This window comes from Schistocerca serialis, chromosome 1 (genome assembly GCF_023864345.2).
Source record: "Schistocerca serialis cubense isolate TAMUIC-IGC-003099 chromosome 1, iqSchSeri2.2, whole genome shotgun sequence".
Classification (NCBI taxonomy): Eukaryota; Metazoa; Arthropoda; class Insecta; order Orthoptera; family Acrididae; genus Schistocerca; species Schistocerca serialis.
Genome location: NC_064638.1, coordinates 1,142,873,894 through 1,142,901,585, shown reverse-complemented (window position 1 = coordinate 1,142,901,585; position 27,692 = coordinate 1,142,873,894). Strand labels below are relative to the sequence as shown.

General features: G+C 42.2%; 1 protein-coding gene across 3 annotated transcripts in view; it reads left to right on the top strand.

Moving 5' to 3' along the window:
• The window catches only part of LOC126417544 (caspase-1-like), a 270,319-nt gene that overhangs the window by 118,182 nt on the left and 124,445 nt on the right, over nt 1–27,692 (top strand). The window contains exon 6 of one of the 3 annotated variants that reach the window (XM_050085126.1): nt 10,297–10,644. The exons of the other annotated variants lie outside the window; for them this stretch is intronic. Within the exon in view, the coding sequence (XP_049941083.1) occupies nt 10,297–10,568 (272 nt within the window). The 3' untranslated portion in view covers nt 10,569–10,644. Of the gene's footprint in view, nt 1–10,296; nt 10,645–27,692 lie in introns of those variants that run through there. 3 annotated transcript variants of the gene reach the window in all.

The window sequence follows — 27,692 nt, the reverse complement described above, 5'->3', positions numbered from 1 at the left end:
CTACTAAGAAAATTTACAGAACCAGCCTTTGAAGTTGACTGCAGAACGATTCTACTGCAGCGAACATACACTGCGCGTAAGGACCACGAAGATAAGATACTAGCAATTAGGGCTCGTACGGAGCCATATACACAGTTGTTTCCCCTCTCTCCATTTGCGAGTGGAAGAGGAAAGTTCATGACTGGTAATGTTACAGGGTACCCTCCGCCACGTGCCTTAAATTGAAGTGGTGTGTATTTATGTAGATAAAAATGTAGGTGTTGCATGATCAGCTGCAACTTCCCTAACCATTCCTATATTTACCATAGTCATTATATTTCTGTAGATTCTGGATATCTTGAGGGTATCTAGTTACTTAGACTTTTTTTCAACATTTATGTCCCCACCGCTGCCTCCATTGTAACCCAAACGTGTAATGCGCATGTCCGGCTTGGCCTCCAATCAAGCAGTGGGCGTGCTGCTAATTCCACCTGTTATGGATAAGCAAGCCAAGCTCCTTAGCACCCACCCTCTGTTCACTTCATTCCACCATTCTGTAACCCCATATGTTAGCCTGTGTCCGACTACAGTGGTATATATTCAGTACACACTCCCTGAGTTTGGACACCAGTTTTTACCACAGGCCCTTCTAATTCCCATACGAGTACCTTTTGCCTTGGAACATATATTCTTGAGGTGAGGGATCCATCACAGTTTCGCATCCATGGTTGCCCGTAGATACTTCACTACCCTCTTTGCTTGTAAAGTTTCGTCGAGAAGCTTGAGGTTCCATTACGTGAACTGGAATGCTGTCTCGTAAATGTTACTACGACAGTTTTCTTGGGACTGACCTTTAGATCCTGTTTTCCACCCCTGTTTTGCACAATATTCAGTGCACCTTATGCCACTCTTCGAACAGTATTAACAAATTAGCCAAGTATTACTATGAGTAAACCGTCTATGTATCCTTGGTAAAATATCCTCCGATATGTAACTTTCCGATCAGTTCATTTTCTGCTACGTTCCACAGGAGTGGGAAGAAAACACTTGTCGTGGACACCCTATGATAGTGATGATCACCATTTTCTCATTCATCATGGAGGCTTATACCTTTCTTCTACTCAGTATGGTCTTAATCCACCGGCATATGGTAGTCTCAGTACCATGCTCTTATGCAGCTTGATTTGAAGATAACATTGTTAAAAGCTCCCTCAATATGCAGGAAGATGGAGAGAGCAATGCCTCAAAGTGTGCAACTTTTTCTGCCTTTTTCTGCCTTCGTACGATTTGCGTGGTTCAGACGCACTTTGGTTTCCATGTAGAGGGACCTAACTTAAATCTCTTTTCCTAACATACACATTAACCTGTACTTCTAATCTCTTTAAAATAAAGGAAGCCAAATTGATTGGTCTCGTATCCTTAGCCTTCGTATGATCAGTTCTCCATGGCTTCGAAATGAAAGCAACCTTCTCTGCCCTCTGACGGTATATTTTATACTGTATGAGATATATAGTCTCTTGTTTGACTCTATGGCTATCCTCGTCCAGAGCGTGCGTGAATTTGTGGCGTCTTTGAGCTGTTGTATCTAGAGCAAAAATAATTTTACGAGCGGTATTCAGACAGAAAATGTTAGGCAAAAGGGCTAAAATATTGACACCCGAAAAATTTTCAATGTTTGGCTCCTTGTAGGCCTATCTCAGGCACTACAGGTACGACGAACGTAAAACTTGGGTAGTAGCAATCTAACAACACAAGGTTCGCAAATACAAAGTTTCATTTAAGCACCACTTTCCAGTACTGAATACGTTGAGCGTAAAGTCGAAGATTCTGTAAAAATTTTAAAGCTGTAGTATTTTCGATCTGATTTCTATAAAACTCTCCAAATTGGGCTCATTAGAAATAGTATGATGTGAATCGCAAAACAGAATGTGTTTGATTATCCAACGCGGTCTAACAATGCCATATAATTTGTACCAAAGTTGGTTGTGAAGTCACGGCAAGAAAAAATATAAATTTCGGATTCTTATATATCTTAGAATAAACTACGCTGAATACGTGCTCGGTAGCACAAGGATGTAGAGTACAAAATTTAATTCCCTTACTATTTCAATAATCCACAAATTCGTCGAAAAGATGTCAATTTTTGTGAAACTGTAAAAATAGGGTATATTCAACCAGCCACATTCATAACAATATGTTTTAATCCACCGCAGAACAGCGGGTGTAATTTCCAATATGAACTAACAATGTTACACAAATCGAGGCAAAGTAGCCGGGAAATCAGTTAGAGAATAAAGTTTTAACTTTGACTTCTTACGTCTTGTTGAAATTTTGGATACATCAACTTAGCATCATTAGGTTTTCCTGTATGAAGTATCGTCCCCGTACCGTTTTCCAAATTTCTACTAAATCAGTTCAAGTTTGATTTACGTAAAAACTGCAAAAATAGATCACATTCAGTTTGCTTTTTGAAAATTTGTTTTGCTCTCCACAAACTCGCACGTGAAGTCAAACAAATGACTGTACCTGGCCAATATTGTTTGGAAGAACGTTAAACTTCATCAGTGTTCACTGGGGACATGTGCGACCGTTAACATAAAATTTCATCGAACTCCCTAATGATCGAGAAGGAAAATGTTCCAAAATTAGGCAATCCGGCATGGAATGACCCCAATGTGGCCCCACTCCGAGGTGCGTCACGTGACTGTTATCGTAGAAGACGCACGCCTTCTTTCGGCTAGGCTGAGATGGGGCTCGTAGTGAAAGCACGCTTTTAGTAATCTGTCAAATGACGGATCTAATAATGAGGGCTCACTTTGTAAGACTTCTATAGAAAAAATATCAGTATGTGATAAGACTGATTATATTGATTTCAGTAACTGTCTCCTCACGTAACGTGTACTGTAGGTAACCTATTCAGTTGCTGAACGAAACTGGCTGTTGGTTGGCCCCGTGTTGCGCATGTCAACAGTTTCGTGAAATAAACCATTAATCTACATGAAATGCAAAATTTGGAGTAAAAAAAAAATGAATCTAACTAAATGACCAACGAAACTCATTGTGGGCTCAATGAAAACCATATAACTAAAACTCAGTACTTCAGCGCATTATGAAAGTTGTGTGAGATGAAGTGCAATGTTTGACTTGGAATTTACACAAAAACAAATTACTGCTATCCTCAGAAGAAAATAATTGTATGAAATTACCAATACTGTTCACTGAAACTTACTCTGCTCGCTAGCACGACATCTGAGAATCCCGACTACACACTGTTAGCTCAAGAATGCAACGTGAGAGCTGCTCTTAAATAACTTGACTTACCTCTTGCTCAGCATGCTGGTTTTGTGTCCAGAGTACTGACGTTCTCGAAAGCAAATACAACTCAGCAGATGAAACAGCTAAAGACAAATAATCTACCCCAAATATGTTTTTTCAGAAACAATCTGTGCCTTCGTCTGGCGTAAGGTGCAATGAGCACACATCAGAATTCAAAACCTTACTGTGAATCATGGAGGTGGATTTCACTATAAAAAAAAAATCGTTCTCAAGAAATCGAGCTCTACGAACTCGCAGCTCCGTCATAAATTGCGTTGAGAAGTATCTACTTTTCATTTCTTGATGGTGACTAGTTTCATATACCTGTGTCCATTTTCAAACCAGCCGTGCTATGCGACCGCTGTGGCCGAGCGGTTCTAGGCGCTTCAGTCCGGAACCGCGCTGCTGCTACGGCCACAGATCCGAATCCTGCCTCGGGCATGGATGTGTGTGATGTCCTTAAGTTAGTTAGATTTAAGTAGTTCTAAGTCTAGGGGACTGATGACCTCAGATGTTAAGTCCCATAGTGCTTAGAGCCATTTGAACCATTTGAACCATACGTGCTGTAAGTATGACAAATACAGGCGATAGTCCACTATCAGAAACTGCCCCCGCAGTGTTCGAAGTGGTATATGCCCGACTTAACAGCAGCAAAATACAGTACGTACTTTGCTGTTGACGGAACAAACAGCTATTATGACGGAGCTACAACTGTTTACGTCAAATCAGACTCTAATTATTGACGAAAAGAAACTAAAAACACATATTTAAAATTTCTTCAAAGTTCTTGCCATCAATGTAAATAACAGCCAGCCCAGCTGGCCGCGCGGTCTAGCGCGCTGCTTCCCGAGCGGGAAGGCGTGCCGGTCTACATCTGCATCTACATTTATACTCCGCAAGCCACCCAACGGTGTGTGGCGGAGGGCACTTTACGCGCCACTGTCATTACCTCCCTTTTCTGTTCCATTCGCGTATGGTTCGCGGGAAGAACGACTGCCGGAAAGCCTCCGTGCGCGCTCGAATCTCCCTAATTTTACATTCGTGATCTCGTCGGGAGGTATAAGTAGGGGGAAGCTATATATTCGATACCTCGTCCAGAAACGCACCCTCCACGAATCCGGCCCGCGGATTAGTGTCGAGGTCCGGTGTGCCGGCCGGCCTGTGGATGGTTTTTAAGGCGTTTTTCCATCTGCCTCGGCGAATACGAGTTGATTCTCCTTATTCTGCCTCAGTTACGCTATGTCGGCTATTGCTGCGCAAACACTGCTCCGCGTACGCCTACACCATAATTACTCTACCACGCAAACATTTGGGGTTACACGTGTCTGGTATGAGACGTTCCAGGGGGGGGGGGGGGGGAGTCCAACTGCACAATAACCCTGCGTTCGGCATGGGGGGGCGGTGGGGTGGATGTTCTGCTGTGGGCTGTTGTGGGGTTGTGGACCACTGAGGGATACGGCTGGACGAAGCCTCTCCGTCATTTCTAGGTCCCCAGTTTCATACACAAATACACAATATAAATAACAAGAAAGTATTATAAATATGTTTTTATCTTCATAAGAAAGTATTCCAGGTATTTTCTCCGATATTCCAAAATAAAAGATCTCTTTCTCTGAAACACTCAACTTGCGACGACTCCGATTACACACTGTGACTAAGTATCGCCAAAATACCCGAGAAGTACCGTGTTAACTAATGCAGTCAACATCAAGTCGTATCTAAATAGACGTTTCTCCAAATTTTACTTCCCAACACAATATCTGACCGTGCATTTATCCCAGTTTAGCGTAGAATAACCATATTAAATAAGATTTAATGACATTGACCAAAGAAAAAAAATGGCTTCTAACATCAATAGACAAAAGAATACCAAAGTTGAGTGACGAACCCACAATTTTACACGACTATCATTCAAAGTAATGACAACCCGTGTGGTTTGACAGCTACCCACCTTTGAATTACCCGCTATACAATGTTAGCACCAGTAGCAAGCGACCTTCACAGTCATTGGTCGACGTTTAAGAAATTAATGGCGGGCGCCCTTGTCCAAGTAGCAAAACATTACAATACTTCTGGTAAATGTCACGGCACACGAATTTAGACACATACCCCCCCCCCCCAAAAGTTATAAAAAATATCCATGCAGCGGCAGCGGATTTAAAATGTAAAAAAAAAAAAAATGGAAATAATTAAAAGGGAAATGGCTACTGCTAATGAAAGTCAACAATGTCTACATAGAACACTCCACTACGTGGAGAACACTTTTATTCTGAAGAAGACAAACGTTATGCGAATGTCAGCCAAAAGCAAAAGAAATTACAAATTAAAATTGTTAGCAATAATTTTGAGTCTTTGAGAAGAGAGCGCTGATTTTAAATCCTATCTTGTGTGTTGTGACGATGGTCGCGATATCGACGGCAGCTGGCTGGTCCTGGTGAAACGCTGAGATCTGCTCCCACGGTCGTGTGATTGCTGCTGATGATTTTTCCTCGTAATCGGGCGGGCGGTGGTATTCATTAAGCTGCAAATCTGATTACAGTGGCGTTTTGCAGGCCACAGGCTGGTCGATGTAATTGTTGTTACAGATGTCCGTATGTGCACAGTTTTAATGTTTCTGGCGCACACAATTTAAGTTTATTTAAGCCACACACAGTTTATAAAACTTGACGACCGCGAATTCTGTAGAAAATCAATTCGTATTATGAGTGCCGCAATCGCGAAAAACCGTCCTGGGCTGGAATGTACTCCCACACAATAGACAGTTCGCCTAAGTTCAGAACGACCATTACTGATTTACCAGAAGTATTGTAATGTTTTGCTACTTGGACAAGGGCGCCCGCCATAAATACATAAGTTCACAGTACTTGAGTGTACGAAAACACAGTCAAAACACAAGCGCAGTTCAATTCATAGTCACAGAGCTACAATACCGTCCATTCTCGGTTGCATTATCATAGTTACTTCCTCTCACGGCACAGTCTCAGTGTTTACTTCGCCCAGTTTCTACTCTCACTATTATCATATCACGTCCTGGCATAAAACAGTCATTAAAACCGTACATCGCTTGCCACTAAACTCAATCTTCACCAGCTCGTAAAAGTCACGACTCCCACAGTAAAACATGTGTCCGCCTCTCTAGCTACCCAGCAACACACCCCCGCTTTGTTCGATCGACTATCGATATTGCTCTCTCTCAATACTCTCGCCCGCAGTTTATACAACATCAAAGTAAATTACGTATATCTTTACACAACTATTTTCTACCAAACTTATTACAGTAAACGATAAACAAAAAAATTAAAGCTTTCCACAATCAATAAACTCTAAACATATTTATCTACTTACAAAAAAGAAATAATTTCCAGTTACATATTACATCTAGAAAACAACTTTTATCTCTATATTACAGGACAAACGAAAAATGCGCTACAACATCGAAGAGATATGAACAGACGGAAAAAAGGAAAAAGAAAAAAACATGGTAAATACATATCTATCGCTAATAACGATGTCTTCACAAACTGCTCGCTACTATGCCGCAAATAAGAAGTACGTCAATCACAGATAAAATTAAACACAGAGACAAGGATCTTATTCGCAACTCATGGAGTTCGCTCATTCGTCTTTGTCCTAGCACTGGAAAGGTGAATTATTTACAACAGCAGAAAAAATATGAGAACGTTACAACTTTCATTGATCCCTCATATGACAGGCTTTGTATCGAAGGCATGCTTACATTGATCGGTGGTTTTACAGGCCTTGCGCTGAGTACACACTTTGAGGCACCTTATCTACCGTTTGAGGGCTCTAGTGTGGGCATGCTTTCATTGGTCTGTTGAATTACAGGTCCAATAGTGAAGGCATACTTTCGTTTGTCTGTGATGTTATGCACCTTGTGATTTCTGTGATCCATCACAACACACCTCGTAGTGAGGGCACACCTACATTGGCCTGGGTTATGATGGGCTTTATATCGAGGACATTCTTTCATTTGTCCATCAGACGATGGGCTATATGGGGTGGGTGCGCACTTTCTGCAAAACTTCACGCGCGCACTTTGCTCCATACTTCTCGGAGGTACCCAAAACCGCACCACGTTTCACTTAGCATTGCAGTACGGCATTTTTCGGTCGACACAATTATCTGAGTTCGGCAAAATCGTAGTGTCAGCCTTCTTCACCCTTCGCTACTTGGTCGTGGTATGAAGGACGTTCACAGGTCCAGTGACTGCACAAAAAAAGGAAGTCTAGCGATCTATCGTCAGAAGCCTTTCAAACGAATAGGAACGACAGAAGAGAGGGATGAGAATTCTCAGTTCCCATAACTGACGGGTACTGCACATGTGCTATGAAACGGTGTGACAGTTCTTTGCAGCAAAAATGTAAATGCTTAGTAGACAATGAAAGAACAAAAACTTACAACAGTCTACAGACTGGAGTCATTGTTCTGCACATAAAGAAGCGCTTTGTGATGAACTTGCATGCATGGAGCATTTGAAGAAGTTGGAGATACGAACAGTAAAATTTCTGAAGTCACACTCATTATTCCACCGTCAGCTGCAATTGTTTTTAATGAAACTGAATGAAAATTATGGAGGCTCCATATTTTACTGAAAAGTATGTTCCAAGAGGCACACTTGGAGCGATTTTCCGATTTAGAAGCCCCTATTGATAATTTTATTAAGGAAAAAGGATTGGAGGAAAGAAAATTAGAACATCCGAACTGGATTGGAGACTTCAGATTTTAAGTGGACTTGACTGCACACTGCCCACAGTAAACTATTGCAAGGTAACTTCTCTCTAATTTGATGGGGATGCATTTAAAAGAAAACCGTCTCGCAGAAGGGACACATTCTGACAAAGACAGACCTCTCCCCTAAGACCGTTGGCATTAAGGAACGCGAGGTTCGAAGAATTTATTGTGACCTTGAAAGAATTTTAAGGATAGTTTCCTAAACGTTTTGAGGACACTGGTCTTTTATCTGGTTTCAAGCTGTTTTCTGGACCGTTGCTGTTCCAGTTGAAAGCGCCCCTGTGGGTGTTCAGATGCAACTGTTTGATCTGCAAGGTAATTCCGGTTTTGAAGACAAATATCCTTAATTTTAACATCGTTTAGAGCCTCTACATTGTTTTCTTGAGGCAGAGTTTCCACGTCTCCATAATGGGGCTGCAAATGTGCTATAATATTTGGATCAAAACATGTGTATGAAAAACGTATTTTCGATTATGACACCAAATAAATCACCATTACATGGCAACCTGAGTGCGAAAATCTGTGATATTGTCTGAGTCTTTCCGTAAGCCGACAGTTCGTATCAGAAAAAAAAAAATATCTGATGTCTTCAGCGCGCCAAAAATAATTAAATAACACTGAAAATTTAATTTTTGTAGCTATGTCGTTGAGAAATGTGAGATATAAAACCAAGTCGTATGCAGTGCGACTGGACTGCCATTCAAATTGACTTCTTCGCTGTTTCCCCCCTTTCCCGCTCCTAGCGATCAGACAGCGTAGCGTGGTGGTGTGGGAAATGTGCCAGCCAGGTTGAGAACTGTGGCACTCCTGTCAGGGCACGGGGCGTGAGCCGGGTTCTTTGCCGCGCTGGGTTAAAAGTTACGTACAGTGCCTCTCATAATTTTTGGGACAAACATTGTTCACAGTGTGAATTTAGGGTAGTTAATACTGAAATAAAGATGTACGTCGGCAAGTCGTACATGTGACTATGGGCGATGGAAAGCGCAATCACGTATATTTGCTTGCTTACAGCAGAAAAAGGCCCATTTCTTACTGCGTGTTATGAAACTCTGTACTTCAAAAGTTTTGGGACAAATGTTGGCAACAGTGCCAGTGTGCATATCTCTGTTATTCGTTACTTCCTGCGATGTCGAGAGCTCAAAGGAAACACAAGTGTGTTTGTACAAAATGGTACATAGAGGTAAAAACAGCACTTTTGTACAGTTACTAATATTCCACGACGAAAAGGAAACAACGTGCCAAGAAATACCAACGTTACTGTATGTGAGGAAAATTACTACAGGGAAGATCGTCCGTCGATATAAATATGAAGACAGGACAGAAAATCTCCCACGGACAGGCCGTCCAACGATATTTGTGAGGAGAGAAGAGAGGGCAATAGTGCTGAAGGTTAAGCAAGATCCACGAATCACAGCTACACAAATTGCCATTGAGGCTGAGGAAGAGTTTGGAGAGGTGGCCCGTCCTAGCAAAATCAGACGACTACTGTACAGAGAAAATTACCAGGGGCGAATTGCAAGAAGGAAGCCTTATATCAGTCTTGCCAGTAGGAAGAAGAGGCTGCTATTGGCAAGGAAACACATCAACAAGATCATGGAGAGGTGGAATCAAGTAATATTTTTGGATGAATCAAAAGTTTAACATGTCGGGACCCGATGGACGAATAACGGTCCGGCGGCAGCCCAACAAAGAGCTGCAAGGAAAAACTGTGCAATCCACAGTGAAATATGGCAGGTGCCAGTTATAGTTTGGAGTTGTATGTCGGCCCAGGGAGTGAGTGAGCTGGTCTTCATTGACGTAACAATGGATAAAGATGTATACCTGCAGATTCTAAGGAACAATTTGAAGAAGAACGCAGAAAATATGGGAACTGGAAACTGTTTCAAATTTTATAAGGACAACGACCCCAAACATACCGCCTATATTTGTACGGTTGTGGCTCCTGTACGACTGTCCGAAAGATGTCATCCTCCTCCACAAAGTCCGGACACGAATCCTATAGGTAATTTATGGGATGCTTTAGAAAGAAATATTGGAAAAGTCGCCCTACGGTCCTAACAAGACGCCAGGAGAAGACTGCAAGAAGAATGGAAAAATCTGAGTATTTTGTGGGTCATTAAATGATGTAAAATGTGCAATTTATTGCTCTGTCAATTTCATTCTGTCTGTTGAAATAGCAAGCATAATATGTTTAAGCAGCGTGACACGCACCTGCCTCACGCTTACGTCGGTGATTTTGTGATGTCGCAGGTCTGTACTCCTTCCGCCATCCCACTAAAGGCTCGTGGTTCATCCAGACGCTGTGTACTCAGCTGGGAAAGCACGCGGGCGACAAGGACGTTGTGTCACTGCTAACCGACGTGAACCGCATCGTGGGCCAGGAGTTCCGCTCCAGCGACCCGTCCGAGCCGTGTATGGACGGCTTGGTGCAGGGCCCCTGCTTCATCTCCTCCCTCACACGCCGGGTACACCTGTGGCCGCCTGTTGCAGCTGCCCCGGACGCCTTGCCTAATGTGGAATAACTCCAACTTCCATCTTTTCTTTCATCTGATTTTCTTGGAACTAAGTCTTTAACTTAAATAAAACCTTCTGATTATATTGTCATGGTGTAATTGTTCCAATATTTCGGTTGCTTTTGCTGATGGATGTGCAAAAAACTGGTGATTTCTCATACTGGGGAACAATCAAGAATGGGGTGCCGCAAGGTTCGGTCCTGGGTCCTCTGCTGTTCTTAATGTATATTAATGACTTGCCATTCTATATTCACGAAGATGCAAAGCTGGTACTTTTTGTCGATGATACAAGTATCGCTATCACACCCGACATACAATAATTAACTGGTGAAATTGTAAACAATGTTTTCCAGAAAATCATTAAGTGGTTGTCTGCAAATGGGCTCTCATTAAACTTTGACAAAACGCAGTACAAACAGTTCCACACAGTAAATGGAATGACACCATTAATAAATATAGACTTCGATCAGAAATCGTTAGCTAAGGTAGAATATTCAAAATTTCTAGGTGTACGCATTGATGAGGGGTTGAACTGGAAAAGGCACATTGAGGATCTGCTGAAACGTTTTGAGTTCAGCTACTTATACTATTAGGGTCATTGCAAATTTTGGCGATGTACATCTCAGTAAATTAGCTTACCACTCCTATTTTCATTCTCTGCTTTCGTATAGCATCATGTTCTGGGGTAATTCATCATTGAGTAAAAGAGTGTTCATTGCACAAAAGTGTGTAATCAGAATAATTGCTGGAGCTCATCCAAGAACATCCTGCAGACACTTATTTAAAGAGCTATAGATTTTCACTGTAGCCTCACAAGATATACAGGGCTATTACAAATGATTGAAGCGATTTCATAAATTCACTATAGCTCCATTCATTGACATATGGTCACGACACACTACAGATACGTAGAAAAACTCATAAAGTTTTGTTAGGCTGAAGCCGCACTTCAGGTTTCTGCCGCCAGAGCGGTCGAGAGCGCAGTGAGACAAAATGGCGGCAGGAGCCGAGAAAGTGTATGTCGTGCTTGAAATGCACTCACATCAGTCAGTCATAACAGTACAACGACACTTCAGGACGAAGTTCAACAAAGATCCACCAACTGCTAACTCCATTCGGCGATGGTATGCGCAGCTGAAAGCTTCTGGATGCCTCTGTAAGGGGAAATCAACGGGTCGGCCTGCAGTGAGCGAAGAAACGGTTGAACGCGTGCGGGCAAGTTTCACGCGTAGCCTGCGGAAGTCGACGAATAAAGCAAGCAAGGAGCTAAACGTACCACAGCCGACGGTTTGGAAAATCTTACGGAAAAGGCTAAAGCAGAAGCCTTACCGTTTACAATTGCTACAAGCCCTGACACCCGATGACAAAGTCAAACGCTTTGAATTTTCGGCGCGGTTGCAACAGCTCATGGAAGAGGATGCGTTCAGTGCGAAACTTGTTTTCTTAATGGTGAAGTGATCAGACACAATGTGCGAATCTGGGTGGTAGAGAATCCTCACATCCTCACGCATTCGTGCAGCAAATTCGCAGTTCACCAAAAGTTAACGTGTTTTGTGCAGTCTCACGATTTAAAGTTTACAGCCCCTTTTTCTTCTGCGAAAAAAACGTTACAGGACACGTGTATCTGGACATGCTGGAAAACTGGCTCATGCCACAACTAGAGACCGACAGCGCCAACTTCATCTTTCAACAGGATGGTGCTCCACCGCACTTCCATCATGATGTTCGGCATTTCTTAAACAGGATATTGGAAAACCGATGGATCGGTCGTGGTGGAGATCATGATCAGCAATTCATGTCATGGCCTCCACGCTCTCCCGACTTAACCCCATGCGATTTCTTTCTGTGGGCTTATGTGAAAGATTCAGTGTTTAAACCTTCTCTACCAAGAAACGTGCCAGAACAGCGAGCTCGCATCAACGATGCTTTCGAAATCATTGATGGGGACATGCTGCGCCGAGTGTGGGAGGAACTTGATTATCGGCTTGATGTCTGCCGAATCACTAAAGGGGCACATATCGAACATTTGTGAATGCCTAAAGAAACTTTTTGAGTTTTTGTATGTGTGTGCAAAGCATTGTGAAAATATCTCGAATAATAAAGTTATTGTAGAGCTGTGAAATCGCTTCAATCATTTGTAATAACCCTGTATATTCATTTATGAAATTTGTTATTAACAATCCGAACGAATTCAAAAGTAATAGCAGTGTACTTGGCTACAACACCAGGAGAAAGGATGATCCTCACTACTCAATGTCAAATCTAACTTTGGCTCAGAAGGTGGTAAATTATGCTGCCACAGAAGTCTTGGGTCACTTCCCTAATACCATCAAAAGTCTGACAGATATAGCATGTAAAAGGAAATTAAAAGAATTTCTTAATGGCACCTCCTTCTACTCGTTAGACGAATTTTTGGATATAGTAAGTGGGTAATTTCCCCAATCCCCACAAAAAAATTAAAATTAAAAATAATAAGTGTCATGTAATATTTTGTGTAATGTAATATCTGGTATAGACGTCTTTTATTAACCTGACACGTTTCACATCATTACGAAGTGCCATATTCATGATCTATGGAACAAGTACTAATCTAATCTAATCTGATCTATATAAATGATAATGTCTGGTTTGAATTATTCTGCTTTACGAACTTATGTGACTACATTGATCAATTATTCAGCCAACTCGTCATTTTGAATTCCAGTTCAGTCACAATCCTGCAATGCATTGCCTGCAATACCACTTTCTCATCAATATCATTCAGAAATTTGATTTGGTTTAGTATATCCTACAACTTAAAATCTTCAATACTTATTCTTGACTGTCATGTAAAATCCTTTTATTTCAAAAAGACAGTTTATTACTAAAATAAACTCAAAATTACGATGTATTTTACAAAAAAAAAAGTGTGTGAAATCTTATGGGACTTAACTGCTAAGGTCATCTGTCCCTAAGCTTACACATTACTTAACCTAAATTATCCTAAGGACAAACACACACACCCATGCCCGAGGGAGGACTCGAACCTCCGCCGGGACCAGCCGCACAGTCCATGACTGCAGCGCCTGAGACCGCTCGGCTAATCCCGCGCGGCGACGTATTTTACAGTTCGTAGTGGTTTTACCACAGGAATTAAAGGTCTGGGAGAGGAAATAAAATCTTTTAGGTTCCCCGAAATCGTTATCAGTCTGTTAGAGACGGCGAAGGGATCTGGAAGAGAATTTGAATGGAATTAACACTAAAATACGTTCAGTCTGTTGATGGCCATTTATCATTCCTTCTATGTTTTTGGTTGGTGCATAAATTCGTAAAGTTTTGTTCTGCATGTTGGTTTCATGGTTGCTATGTAATTATTTATCAATTGGCATTTCTTATTTGTAGTTCACTGTTGCTATTTCAGTTTACATACTGTCATTCTGTCATTCGGAGTAGTCAGAGGAACTACGGAGGTTAGACAATGGAGTGCCAAGTGGAGAAATTGGAACACCTCCGACATATTCTTCTGTTTGAGTTCAATAGAGGGATGACAGCAGCAGAGGCAGCCAGAAAGATTTGCGCTGCGCATGGGGATAATACCTGTGGATAGTGTACGGCAATAAAATGGTTTTCTCGAATTAAGGAGGATCGTTTTGACATTTGAGACTTTCCACCTTCAGGGTTTGACGAAGATCGTTTAAGCACATTAACTTAATCTACGGTGATACACATCAATGTACTCTAGAACTGCAAAATGTGATGAACAGTGATCATTCCACCATCGTGTGACTTTTTCATGCGATGGGGAAGGTTCAAAAACCGGGTGTATAGGTATCGCATGCTCTAAGCCAAAATCACAAAAAATCGTTGGTTGCCTTGAGTGCATCTCTACTTGTTCGTCATCAACTGGCTTGTCAATAACACCGACCATCCCTATCCTGTATCGTTACTGGTGATGGGGAACTTAATCTTTACGCCAGCGCAAGGAAGAGAAAGGAATGGTTGAGGACAATCCGGCCGCTGTGACCGAGCGGTTCTAGGCGCTTCAGTCTGGAACCACGCTGCTGCTACGGTCGCAGGTTCGAATCCTGCCTCGGGCATGGATGAGTGTGATGTCCTTAGGTCAGTTAGGTTTAAGTAGTTCTAAGTTCTAGGAGACTGATGACCTCAGATGGTGTTAAGTCCCATAGTGCTCAGAGCCATCTGAACCATTTGTTGAGGACAAACAAACAAGCAACTCCGCCCACAGAGACCTGCGCGCATCTACGAAAGATAGTTTTATGCATCTGGTGGAAAAGCGACAGCGCAGTGTACTACGAATTGCTTTCACGAGGTGTAACCATCATAGCTGACATTTATTGTCAACAACTGAGACGTCTTGCTGACACAGCCCAAGAACAACGACCAGTATGACTGCGTAAAGTGAAGCTACTCCACGATACCGCCCATTCTGCTAGACTGACAAAAACCCCAGGTAGCTATGTTGGGAAGTCATTCCACACCCACCTTCTTCAGCCGATATTGCGCCCTCGGGTTTTCATCTTTTCCGGTCTCTATCGAACATCTTTCAAAAAATTTCCTTTCCAAATCAAAATGGGCTCCGAACGCGGCTCGACGAGATCATCGCTTCGTAACCATTTGATTTCTTCAGTTGTAGAATCGAAATATACCGCAGCGTTGGCAGCCTGTTGTAGATAGTGATGGAGAATATATTATTAATCACTAAAGTCTCTGTTATGTTTATTTGTTGTGTTTATTAATAAGATGGAAAAACTCAACGAATTTACACACCAATCCAATAAGACACAACAATCAACAGGATTGAGGCAGGGTAGCTTCCCCCGATACATGGTGTGGATTCCGCTAACTTCCAGTAACTGCGGTTGTCGTCTGACCATTGGTGGGCTTGTTACTGGAAGTTACGGGATCCGATTGATTTTGGCCCCGCTGCACTCGACTTTGTGAGTTGCACATGCCGACGTAACACGTTTTTCAAACACAGGCGTTATACAGCCAACCGGTTGCAAATAACTGTGGTACAATTGATCTACGCTTCGACACATACTCGTCGCGCATGCTGTAAAGCATTTTATTTTATTTTCGACTTGAGAACAGCTGCTCTAAATTCTGGCCATTCCTTCTCGCAATGTAATTTTACGATTTCTCAAAATTTCATTCTGATGAAGACATCCTTAGTAGGTATCAAAACCTAGGTCAGATGTACAAAAGAGTTATTTGTAACCGGTTGGCTGTATAATACCTATGTCTGAAAATTGTATACAGTTACAGAGAAACAACCATGTTTGAAATTGAAAGTTGTATTGTTTCAATTTGACGGCTGTGTTGTGGTTCGTAGTTTGGTGGCGGATAACGTTTGGGGCCTGAAGATGACGGTTTTCGGCGTCGAAACTGGTAGCATGTTTTGAATAAACGACGCTGGATTATGGTACAGCTTTTGGTTATGATTATCGTTATTCAAGCACATTTTAGAGGTTTTAAGCAGCTGCCCAGAAATGACTGAATTGAGGCGTCAGCACTTCATTGGTAGAGACTTCTTTCGCCAATCCTTATTAAGTGATGTCAGCTGTCTTATTAAGTGTAGTATTCTTTGCCTTGCATTCCTCTGCAAACGATAAAAGCATTGCCATAATTTTACCAATTTTTAAGAAATTATTTCACAAATAAAACTTTATTTATTGCTGCTTTAAAATTCTGATTCAGCCCCCATTCGTATGAATATCATACCTACCAATTAACAACTTTTTAACTTAAGCTTACTATTCCTCTTCTTCCTGAACCAGTACCCTGTGAAATTACACTGCCTGAAGAAAAATTGCAGCACCGAGAAGGAGCTGCGCCACTTAAAAAGAGTGTTGGTAGGTGTGTTTGTACATCTGAAAAATGGTTTCTATTGAAATTTCGGACCAGTCAAATAAGAGTGACGCTATTAGTGCCACTATAACAATGCAAATCAAGTTTGCTTTAAATATGCGCTGCAGAGGTCGTGAGCGTTAGTTACATTAAATACTGGACGTGGTGAGTTGATGTTAGTCAAGAACTGCTTTAAGGCAGCACAGACACCATTTATCAACACCCCACTGAGTTTGAGTGGGGTTGTGTAAAATGGCTACGAGTAACTTGGGTGTTCATTGTGCGATATTGCAGAAAGACTTAGCAGGAATGTAACCGTTGTCAATGACAGCTGGCAGCAGCGGTCACCAGTATGTGCGGTCGCAAGGAGACGGGGCTCTGGACGGCCATGTGGCAATACCGAGAGCGAAGACCATAGTGTTCGGCTTATGGTTCTGGCGCATCTTACGAGGTGCATTCAAGTTCTAAGGCCTCCGATTTTTTTTCTAATTAACTACTCACCCGAAATCGATGAGACTGGCGTTACTTCTCGACGTAATCGCCCTGCAGACGTACACATTTTTTACAACGCTGACGCCATGATTCCATGGCAGCGGCGAAGGCTTCTTTAGGAGTCTGTTTTGACCACTGGAAAATCGCTGAGGCAATAGCAGCACGGCTGGTGAATGTGCGGCCACGGAGAGTGTCTTTCATTGTTGGAAAAAGCCAAAAGTCACTAGGAGCCAGGTCAGGTGAGTAGGGAGCATGAGGAATCACTTCAAAGTTGTTATCACGAAGAAACTGTTGCGTAACGTTAGCTCCATGTGCGGGTGCGTTGTCTTGGTGAAACAGCACACGCGCAGCCCTTCCCGGACGTTTTTGTTGCAGTGCAGGAAGGAATTTGTTCTTCAAAACATTTTCGTAGGATGCACCTGTTACCGTAGTGCCCTTTGGAACGCAATGGGTAAGGATAACGCCCTCGCTGTCCCAGAACATGGACACCATCATTTTTTCAGCACTGGCGGTTACCCGAAATTTTTTGGTGGCGGTGAATCTGTGTGCTTCCATTGAGCTGACTGGCGCTTTGTTTCTGGATTGAAAAATGGCATCCACGTCTCATCCATTGTCACAACCGACGAACAGAAAGTCCCATTCATGCTGTCGTTGCGCGTCAACATTGCTTGGCAACATGCAACACGGGCAGCCGTGTGGTCGTCCGTCAGCATTCGTGGCACCCACCTGGATGACACTTTTCGTATTTTCAGGTCGTCATGCAGGATTGTGTGCACAGAACCCACAGAAATGCCAACTCTGGAGGCGGTCTGTTCAACAGTCATTCGGCGATCCCCCAAAACAATTCTCTCCACTTTCTCGATCATGTCGTCGGACTGGCTTGTGCGAGCCAGAGGTTGTTTCGGTTTGTTGTCACACCATCGTGTGCCTTCATTAAACTGTCGCACCCACGAACGCACTTTCGACACATCCATAACTCCATCACCACATGTCTCCTTCACTTGTCGATGAATTTCAATTGGTTTCACACCAGGCAAATTCAGAAAACGAATGATTGCACGCTGTTCAAGTAAGGAAAACGTCGCCATTTTGAGTATTTAAAACAGTTCTCATTCTCGCCGCTGGCGGTAAAATTCCATCTGCCGTACGGTGCTGCCATCTCTGGGACGTATTGACAATGAACGCGGTCTCATTTTAAAACAATGCGCATGTTTCTATCTCTTTCCAGTCTGAAGAACAAAAAATCGGAGGCCTTAGAACTTGAATGCACCTCGTATTGCATTTGCAGCAGCAGCTCGAGCAGCAGTTAGCACCACAGTGACACAACGAACTGTTACCAATCGGTTACCTCGAGGACAGCTCCTAGCCAGATACCCTTTAGCGTGCATCCATCTGACACCAAATTACCACCATTTACGACGTCGGTGGTGTCAAGCAAGAGCTCATTATAGGGCACGGTTGAGGTCTGTTGAGTTTTCTGATGAAAGCTGGTGCCAGTGATGGCCGTGTGTTGGTTCGAAGGAGGTCAGTTGAGGACTGGCTCCCAACCTGTCTGTGAGCTAGACGCGTTGACCTGTACCTGGAGTTATGGTCTGCGGTGTGATTTCGTATTACAGCAGCAGCATTGCCATCGTTATCCCACGCAATCTGAATGCAAATTTGTACGTCAGTCTGGTGATTTCACCTGTTATGCTGTCATTCGTGAATACCATCCCAGGGGATGCTTTCCAACAGGATAACGCTTCCCCACATACCTCTGTTGCAACTCGACATGTTACTTAGCCTGCTCGATCACCAGATCTGCCTCCAGTCCAGCACATATGGTACATTATGCGAAAACTCCAGCGTCATCCACAAACAGCATTAACTGTCTCTGCATTGATCGACGAAATGCAGCAGGATGGAACTCCATCCCACAAACTGACATGCGGCACCTGTACAGCATACTGCAGGTAAGTCTGCATGCTCGCATTTAACATTTTGACGGTCACACCGGTTATTAACGTACCAGTATTTCACATTTGGAATGGCTTATCTCCCGATTACATTAACCTATTATTTTTCAATGTCAATCACTTAAAAGTTACCTAGAGAAACCTATCTCCCAAATTTCATTACTCTACATTAATTATTTTTTGTTGTTGCGATTTATCTCCGTTAGTGGATATTCCGAGGAACTGCAGTTTCCTGCTTCCTATTCTACACTGGCTCTCGTGGCAGCTCAGTCCATCCCATTTCAAACCCTAAAAGGAAAGTAATTTTATGGTACACTAGCACTCGTGCCAGCTTAGAGTATTTTACTACATACACAGCCGGATAATATCGTGCAATACAAGCGTTCTTAACAGCTTAATCCGTCACCTTTCCTCAGCATAGTAGCTATTACACTATAGTATCACTCCAAAACGCTGAGTCACCTAACTGCAGCTTATCAGTGTTGTCTGATAATTTTAGACTGCAATTCTTTGAGCTGTTCCCATCCGAGAATGTTTATACGAAGAGATAAGTATTCCATATACCATTATCTTGGGTTTGTGCACTTCTTTCAATATTACCATTTATTTCTTCATCTAGTTGCCGTGCACTATCCATAATTTCAGACGTTTACATACGGGCTTACCAAACTTGCTTGTAGGTGGTGTTGAGCATAAAGCACTCACACGCCTACCAACATTCATGGCGACTTCGTACGCATGATTCTTTGCCAAATTTGCAGCCACAGATGTATTTGAAATAGACCCCATACATGCTGACCTACTGCCTAGTGCAATACATTCCCATTACAAAAAATGTTTTCACCTAGTACAACCATGTCCGATTCTAACTTCATGGATTACGGACTTTGAAGCCCTTCATCTTTCCATACCCGTCTACTCTATTTCGCACACTTTGTTTCTTCTAGACATTTTAATTTCACCTAAGCTACGAACCTTTAGCCAAAGCCTCACAGATGAACAAAAACTAAACACAGCCAAAACTAGCACAAGGATGGCTCTGCGTGAAGCGTTCAATGAATACGAAACTAAAACTGTAGCTACCAAGTTGACAGAAAGTCCTAAGAATTTATGGTACTATGATACCTCAGTAAATGAACAGAAGCCATCTGTCCAGACACTGTGTGACCATAATGGCACTGAAACAGGGAACGACTTAGAAAACGCTGAAATACTAAACGTCTTTCTCCAATTCTGTTTCACAGAGGAAGATCGCATTGAAGTTTCTCCTTTAAATCGTCACGGGAACGGCAAAAGGACAGCTATCGGAATACGTGATCAAGGAATCGAAAACTAGATGGCATTGCTCAACAGAGGAAAGTCCACTGGACCTGACGGGACACCAGTTCGATTCTATACACGTACGAGAATGTAGCAGTGTACCCAAGGGGTCTACTGGAGGTAAGCGTTTCTAGGGATTGGAAAAAAGCACAGGTCATTCACATTTTCAAGAAGAGTAGTCCAGCAGACGCACAAAACTATAAGCCTGTATCTCTGACGCCGGTCTATTGTAGATTGTTTGAAGACATTTCATGCTCGCGTATTATGAAATTTCTGGTAACCGAAAATAATCTATGTAGAAAACAACATAGGCTCGAAAAAGAACGATCGTCCGAAACTCAGTTCGCTCTGTTCATCCACAAGAAACACAAAGCAGTAGACACAGGCGCCCAGGTACATACCCTGTTTACTGACTCCCGAAAGGCATTCTACACAGTTTCCCACTACCGCGTAATGAACAACACACGAGTGTGTGGAATATCAGACCAACTGTGTGACAGAACTGAAGCGATTTTAGCAAACAGAACACCGTATGTCATGCTGAACGGAGACATGTCTTGAGGCGTAAAAGTATACGTGTTATAGTACCATTACCTTTTACCATATATTTCAGTGACCTAGCAGATAACGTCAGGAGGTTTTTCACGGACGCTAGAACATTGTAGTCAAATGTCGAAAGACCTGTAGAAGATGGACGCTCATTCCAACGATAGGTAGTCGACCCTAAATGTAAAAAAAAAAAAAAAAAATTTGTAGCATATTGGGAACATATAGACAGGAAGATCCTTTATTGTATGATTATTACACAATTACGGAACAATCACTGGAATCAGTTACTCCCATAAAGTATCTCGGTGTATACGTATAGAGCGATTTGAAGTGCAAGTGGAACTAGCACATAAATTAATCACGAGTAAATTAGATACCAGACAGAGATTCATTGGAAGAATTCTAATAAAGTGAAGTCCATGAACGAAAGACGTATCTTACAAAACACTAGTGCGCCCAGCACTGGAATACTGCTCGTCAGTATGGGATTCGTACCGGATAGGGCTGGTAGAGGAAATAGAGAAGATCCTAAAAAGAGCAGCACAGGTTCATTTACACTACTGGCCATTACAACTGCTACACCAAGAAGAAATGCAGATGATAAACGGGTATTCATTGGACAAATATATTATACTAGAACTGACATGTGATTACATTTTCACGCAATTTGGGTGCATAGATCCTGAGAAAGCAGTACCCAGAACAACCACCTCTGGCCGTAATAGCGGCCTTGATACGCCTCGGCATTGAGTCAAACAGAGCTTGGATAGCGTGTACAGGTCCAGCTGCCCATACAACTTCAACACGATACCACAGTTCATCAAGAGTAGTGACTGGCATATTGTGACGAGCCAGTTGCTCGGCCACCATTGACCAGACGTTTTCAGTTGGTGGGAGATCTGGAGAATGTGCTGGCCAGGTCAGCAGTCGAACATTTTCTGCATCCATACACATGCGGCCGTAGATTATTCTGCTGAAATGTAGGGTTTCGCAGGGATCGAACGAGGGGTAGAGCCACGGGTCGTAACACATCTTAAACGTAACGTCCACTGTTCAAAGTGCCATCAATGCAAACAAGAGGTGACAGAGGCGTGTAACCAATGGCACCCCATGCCGTCACACCGGGTGATACGCCACTATAGCGACGACGAAAACACGCTTGCAACGTGCGTTCACCGCGATGTCACCAAACACGGATGCGACCATCATGATGCTGTAAACAGAACCTGGATTCATCCGAAAAAATGACGTTTTGCCATTCGTGCACCCAGGTCCGTCGTTGACTACACACCCGCAGGCGCTCCTGTCTGTGATGCAGCGTCAAGTGTAATTGCAGCCATGGTCTCCGAACTGATAGCCCATGATGCTGCAAACGTCGTCCAACTGTTCGTGCAGATGGTTGTTGTCTTGCAAACGTCCCCATCTGTTGACTCGGGGATCGCGACGTGGCTGCACGATACTTTACAGCCATGCGGATAAGATGACGGTCATCTCGACTGCTAGTGATACGAGGCCGTTGTGATACAACACGGCGTTCCGTATTAGCTTCCTGAACCCATCGATTCCATATTCTGCTAACAGTCATCGGATCTCGACCGACGCGAGCAGCAATGTCGCGATACGATAAACCGGAATCGCAGTAGGCTACAATCAGACCTTTATCAAAGTCGGAAACGTGATGGTACGCATTTCTCCTCCTTACACGAGGCATCACAACAACGTTTCACCAGGTAACGCCGGTGAACTGCTGTTTGTGTATGAGAAATCGGTTGGAAACTTTCCTCATATCAGCACGTTGTAGGTGTCGCCACCGGCGCCAACCTTGTGTGAATGCTCTGAAAAGCTAATCATTTGCATATCACAACATCTTCTTCCTGTCGGTTAAATTTCGCGTCTGTAGCACGTCATCTTCGTGGTGTAGCAATTTTAATGGCCAGTAGTGTAGTAACTGTGACAGCGTCACGGAGACGTTCTGCTGTTAGACGCTGCAAGAGAGAAACTCGGCGTCAAGGTGTGATTTACTGTTAAAGTTCAGAGATCGTACCTTCGCAGAAGAGTCAGTCAATATACTGCTTCCTCCTACGTACATCTTGCGAAAGCACCGTGAAGATAAGATTAGAGCCCACACAGAGGCTTACTAACAATCGTTCTTTCCGTGAACCATACTGGACTGGAAGAGGAGAAGCAGGGAGTGGCACTAGTATACAAATCACACTCTGCCACACACCATAGGGTGGCTTGTGGAGTATATATGTGTTTTGTTTCCTTTCGTTAAATAGCACTGCAATGCCGAAAATTTCAACCTCAGATATTTCGTCTAAAGTATGGTTGCTGGAACTGCTATCGAGTCTATCACCTAATGTAGTGCTTGAGTCATTAGTAATACTCTGAGCCTGCCTCCGAATGGCAAGGTCAAATCTGGTTTTGCAATTCCACCATGTACCTTTTCAGTCTCCTTAAAGCATTTTCCTTCGCCTTTCACGCTTAAAATAAACCCTGAAACCCCAGAAATCGTTGTCTGTAGTTAACCATCTTCCCATCTACAGCACTATTATGCACCATCAGTACTCTTTGCGACAACTATCATGCAGTCCACTCATCGTCAAGCATAGCACTCGTGTCCACTACATGTTTCCTAAGGCTAGTACACTGCTGTGGCATAAAGTTAGCGATCATACTAACTCTTTGCAAACGGCTTCTTTGCGCGTTGCTTGCTTTCTCTCTATATGTTCATTGAAGGTGTGATTAGCATTTGCATTGGCATCGAAGTTTTTCTGGAAGTTTTTCTCTGATTCGTGTGCACTTGTTTCACAAACTTGATGCTCTGAATTAAAATCTGCAGATTGAAATTGGTAATAATGACATCACACTTGGAACTTACATTTTCATCGGGTCGTAATCCGTAGTTGGCAAACTGTTTTTCAATGTCATATTTCACTTTGGATTTCGAGTTAGAGATTTTAGTTGAAATATGTGTTCATAAGTTATTAACTTCAGTTTTTGAATTTGCTTTGTCATTTTTCAATTAATCTCCGAAGCTGCTTACTGTATCCATTAAAGACAGAATAAAAAATTTTCCCCCTCGGTACTGACATCGGGACACAGTTTCTCCTCTATAGATTCCGTCTTTATGCGAGTATCTTAAGCACTCTTAGACAATGAATCACACAACTTGAATGCTGCTGGTTCGATCTACGCTTGGTCTACCAGTCTCATATTAGGCAATTCTTCAGCAGTTTTTCCATTCTCATTAATACAAGTGCTATACATTCTAGGACTGAAAATTTCAGCACTTCTGAAGTCAGCTTTTATCAAGATCGATATCTTCACCCCTACCGGGTGACTAAGATAATACCTTTTCCTTACTCTTGGATTTTCTGTTCTGGGATTTTACAAAAATGCCCAGCAATTGCAAAAAGCACCTTTTCACTTAGCTTCTGTGTAACCGCACATTTCGATTACCTCAGATCCTGTCTCACTTCCTTTTCAACCACTACTTTCCTTTCATGCCCCTCCACTCTTATAACAGCCGTGTGGTTTACGTATAATTTGTAAATAGCCTTTCGTTCCCTGTATTTTGCCCGTGCTGCATTCAGAATTTGGAAGAGAGTGTTCCAGTAAACATTGTCAAAAGATTTCTTCAACTCTACAAATGCCATAACGTGTGTTTGCCTTTCCTTAACTTATCTTCTAAGATAAGTCGTAGGGCCAGTATTGTCTCGTGTATTCCTACATTTCTCTGGAATCCAAGCTGATCTTTCTCGAGATCGGCTTCTACCAGTTTTTCCACTCTTCTGTAAAGAATTCGTTTTAATATTTTGCAACCGTGTCTTATTAAACTGATAGTTCGATAATTTTCACACCTGTGAGCAACTGTTTTCTTTTTAATTAATGGAAGTATATAAGTTCTTTATTTGTTTGAGAGATAGTGATAGTTTATAACTAAATGGGATGATAACATTTTTGTCAATGTGGAAGATAGTGGTTGTAATGTTCATGATTCAGGAACTATAGTCATGAGTTAAATTAGCCTGTGATTTACGAAGAAAATAATCTCTCTGAACTATTAAAAAAAAACACATGGTAAATGAATTGCTGATATAGATCTTTCGTAAAACCGAAATGTCACATCAGACTTATCTTACAAGATAGGTTGATGAAAATCAAATCAACATTCGGGGATTGTAGATTAATAAATAGATTTTGATTTAGTCTGCTGGAATATCCTTTCAAAATTTTTGAACTTATACAGAGTGGAAGATCATTTATAACTTGTGCAGAAAACAAACGTACGAAGAACTTGTCTCAGAAAATGCCAGCAGTACTGGGACATTGTTTACAAGTTTACAAGAGCATCTCGATGGCTGAGGATCTTTTGTTAATATTTTATGTGTATTTCAAGAAAAATGTTAACTTAATATGTAATAAGAAAATGTAGTTGTACCGTGTTCAAAGCAGAAGCACATTTCCTTATTCCATATTAGGAAGTAAATGCCTACAAGGAAAGAGTTTCGTCCAATAAATGATTAATAGGCATTAATTACCTTGACTGATGATACAACTGAGTCAATTAATTTTTTTAAGACTTGTCCAACACTTTTGATTTTGAGAATTGCGATGTAGTCGTGCATAAGAAAAATAGTAAGGAATAGTAGACACTACATGTTAATGATTGACAGAGTGCACCCATTCCATTTCGATCACATACCAACAGACACACAGAATTTGTATCATCCAGAATTTCCGATCTGAATTACAGATAAATTATGGCAAGATTCAGTTGGTTGTGTGCAAATAAATAGTGCTCATTAACCTCTAGAGAAATTAAAAGTAATTTACTCAGTGAGGCACCAGGGTAGAAAGCGTTAAGTATGTGGGATTCAGCTTATGAAACTGCGAAGTACACGCTACAGAACCAATTAAGTGCCGTAGATGAACTAAATTCACCGTATGGATAATTACCACTTTAGATATTTAAAAATTAAGGAAATAGTTTATCTGGCATAATTCCGTTCACTGATGAGTTACAGAACCATTTCCTGGGAAAAGTCAGCTACCAGACATAGCATTTTCGTATCACAGAAGCCTGATATTATCTGGCGTTTGATCATAATGCAGAATCTTCTACAAAAAGACCTTGCTATTTTGGCAGTTGCTTCACAATAAATATATTTATGAGTTCTATCTCCCGTTACGAAAAATATCTATTTTTCCCGTACATAGTACAACGAGTAAAATAATACTAGGACCAACCTCTACAAAAAATGCAAGGTCTTAACATTCGTACAGATGGGTGGGAGCTATAAGGCAGCACATGTATTCAGCGACCTGCCAGAGCGTATTACATGTCTTACAGCTGGTGTGAAGTTTGGGACTGCAGTAAACAACTGTATTTGGTGCAACTCATTATACTCTATTGAAATATAGAAATTAATAGTTTAGATTATTTTATAATTAAATACTTGCTATACTTTAATAAAATAGATTAATAAAACACAATTTTAAGTCATTTCATTGTATTTCAGTTCAATAAAACGTACGTTTTCAATTTCTTTCTACACCTCACCACTTCTTTCCACACCATACCACTTCGTGATGTTTGGAATACTAGTGTAACATACTACTACTACTACTACTACTACGTGATCAGGCCCAGTGGACCGCACGCATCTACAAGTTTCCTCCTCCACTGTATTCTGTCCATTGCTGCTATCCGCCATCCGTTCACATCTATTGACACTTGGTTTAAATCTTCATGGAGTCCATCCCTCCAACGCTTCTTGGGTCTCCCTGGCGGTCTCTTTCCTGTAGGTGTGAAATCCAGGAGCTTCCGAGGCCATCTGTGATCCTCCATCCGGGCCACATGGCCGGCCCACTGCATTCGTTTGGCTTTGACAGTTACTACTATGTTGGGCTGCTGGTACAGTTCCTCAAGCTCTTGGTTGTATCTGATCCTCCATTCCCCTGTATCTGCATCCAGAATCTGACCGAAGATCTTCCGCAGCACTTTTCTCTCAAAAACAAGGAGCTTATGGAAGTCCTGTTTCCGGATACTCCTTGTCTCACAGCCATATAGAACAACAGGCTGGATCAGGGTTTTGTACAGTCGAATCTTGAACTGTCTGGAGAGAGATTTGGACCGAAGCAATTGCGCTAGGCTGTGGTAAGATCGGTTTCCTGCTTGTATTCTGGCATTGATCTCTGCTTCACATGACTAGTTCTCAGTTAAAAGTGCCCCTAGGTATTTGAATTCTTGCACTCTCTTGTAGGAATGGTCCCCAACCTGCAGTGATTGTGGATGATCAGCAGTCTGACAATGACCACGCGTCATAAAGAGGTACTCTGTCTTAGCTTCGTTTATGTTTAGCCCAAATTTGCTGGCAGCCTCCTTTAGTGCTTTGGTCATTTGCTCCAACTCTTATTCCGACCTAGAGAGTAAACAGATGTCGTCTGCATAGGCTAAGTATGCCAGTCTCTTTCCTTCGATTTCAATCCCTTCGTTCTCTTGGAAGGGCTCGCGTACGATCTTCTCGAGGGCAAAGTTGAACAGGATAGGGGACAACCCATCTCCTTGCCTGAGTCCTGTCACAATTTCAAATTCCTCAGTCACACGATTTCCCATCTTCACCTTTGCATGTGTTTCGTTCAGACAGATCTTTATCAGATTGATGAGTTTCTCTGCTATGCCAAACTCCCTTAAACAGTTGAGCAGGCTCTTGCGATGTATGCAATCATAGGCCTTCTTAAAATCAACGAATAAAATATGCAAATCTTTACCATATTCACCCAGTTTCTCAGTGAGCTGCCGGAGACTGAAGATGTGATCTATTGTTGACCGTCCTGGCCGGAAACCTCCCTGGTACTTCCCAATCACCGATTCTGCCACTGGCTGAATTCTATGTATGAGGCAATTGGACAGGATCTTATAGCAGACGTTAAGCAGGGCGATTCCTCGATAGTTGTCACATTT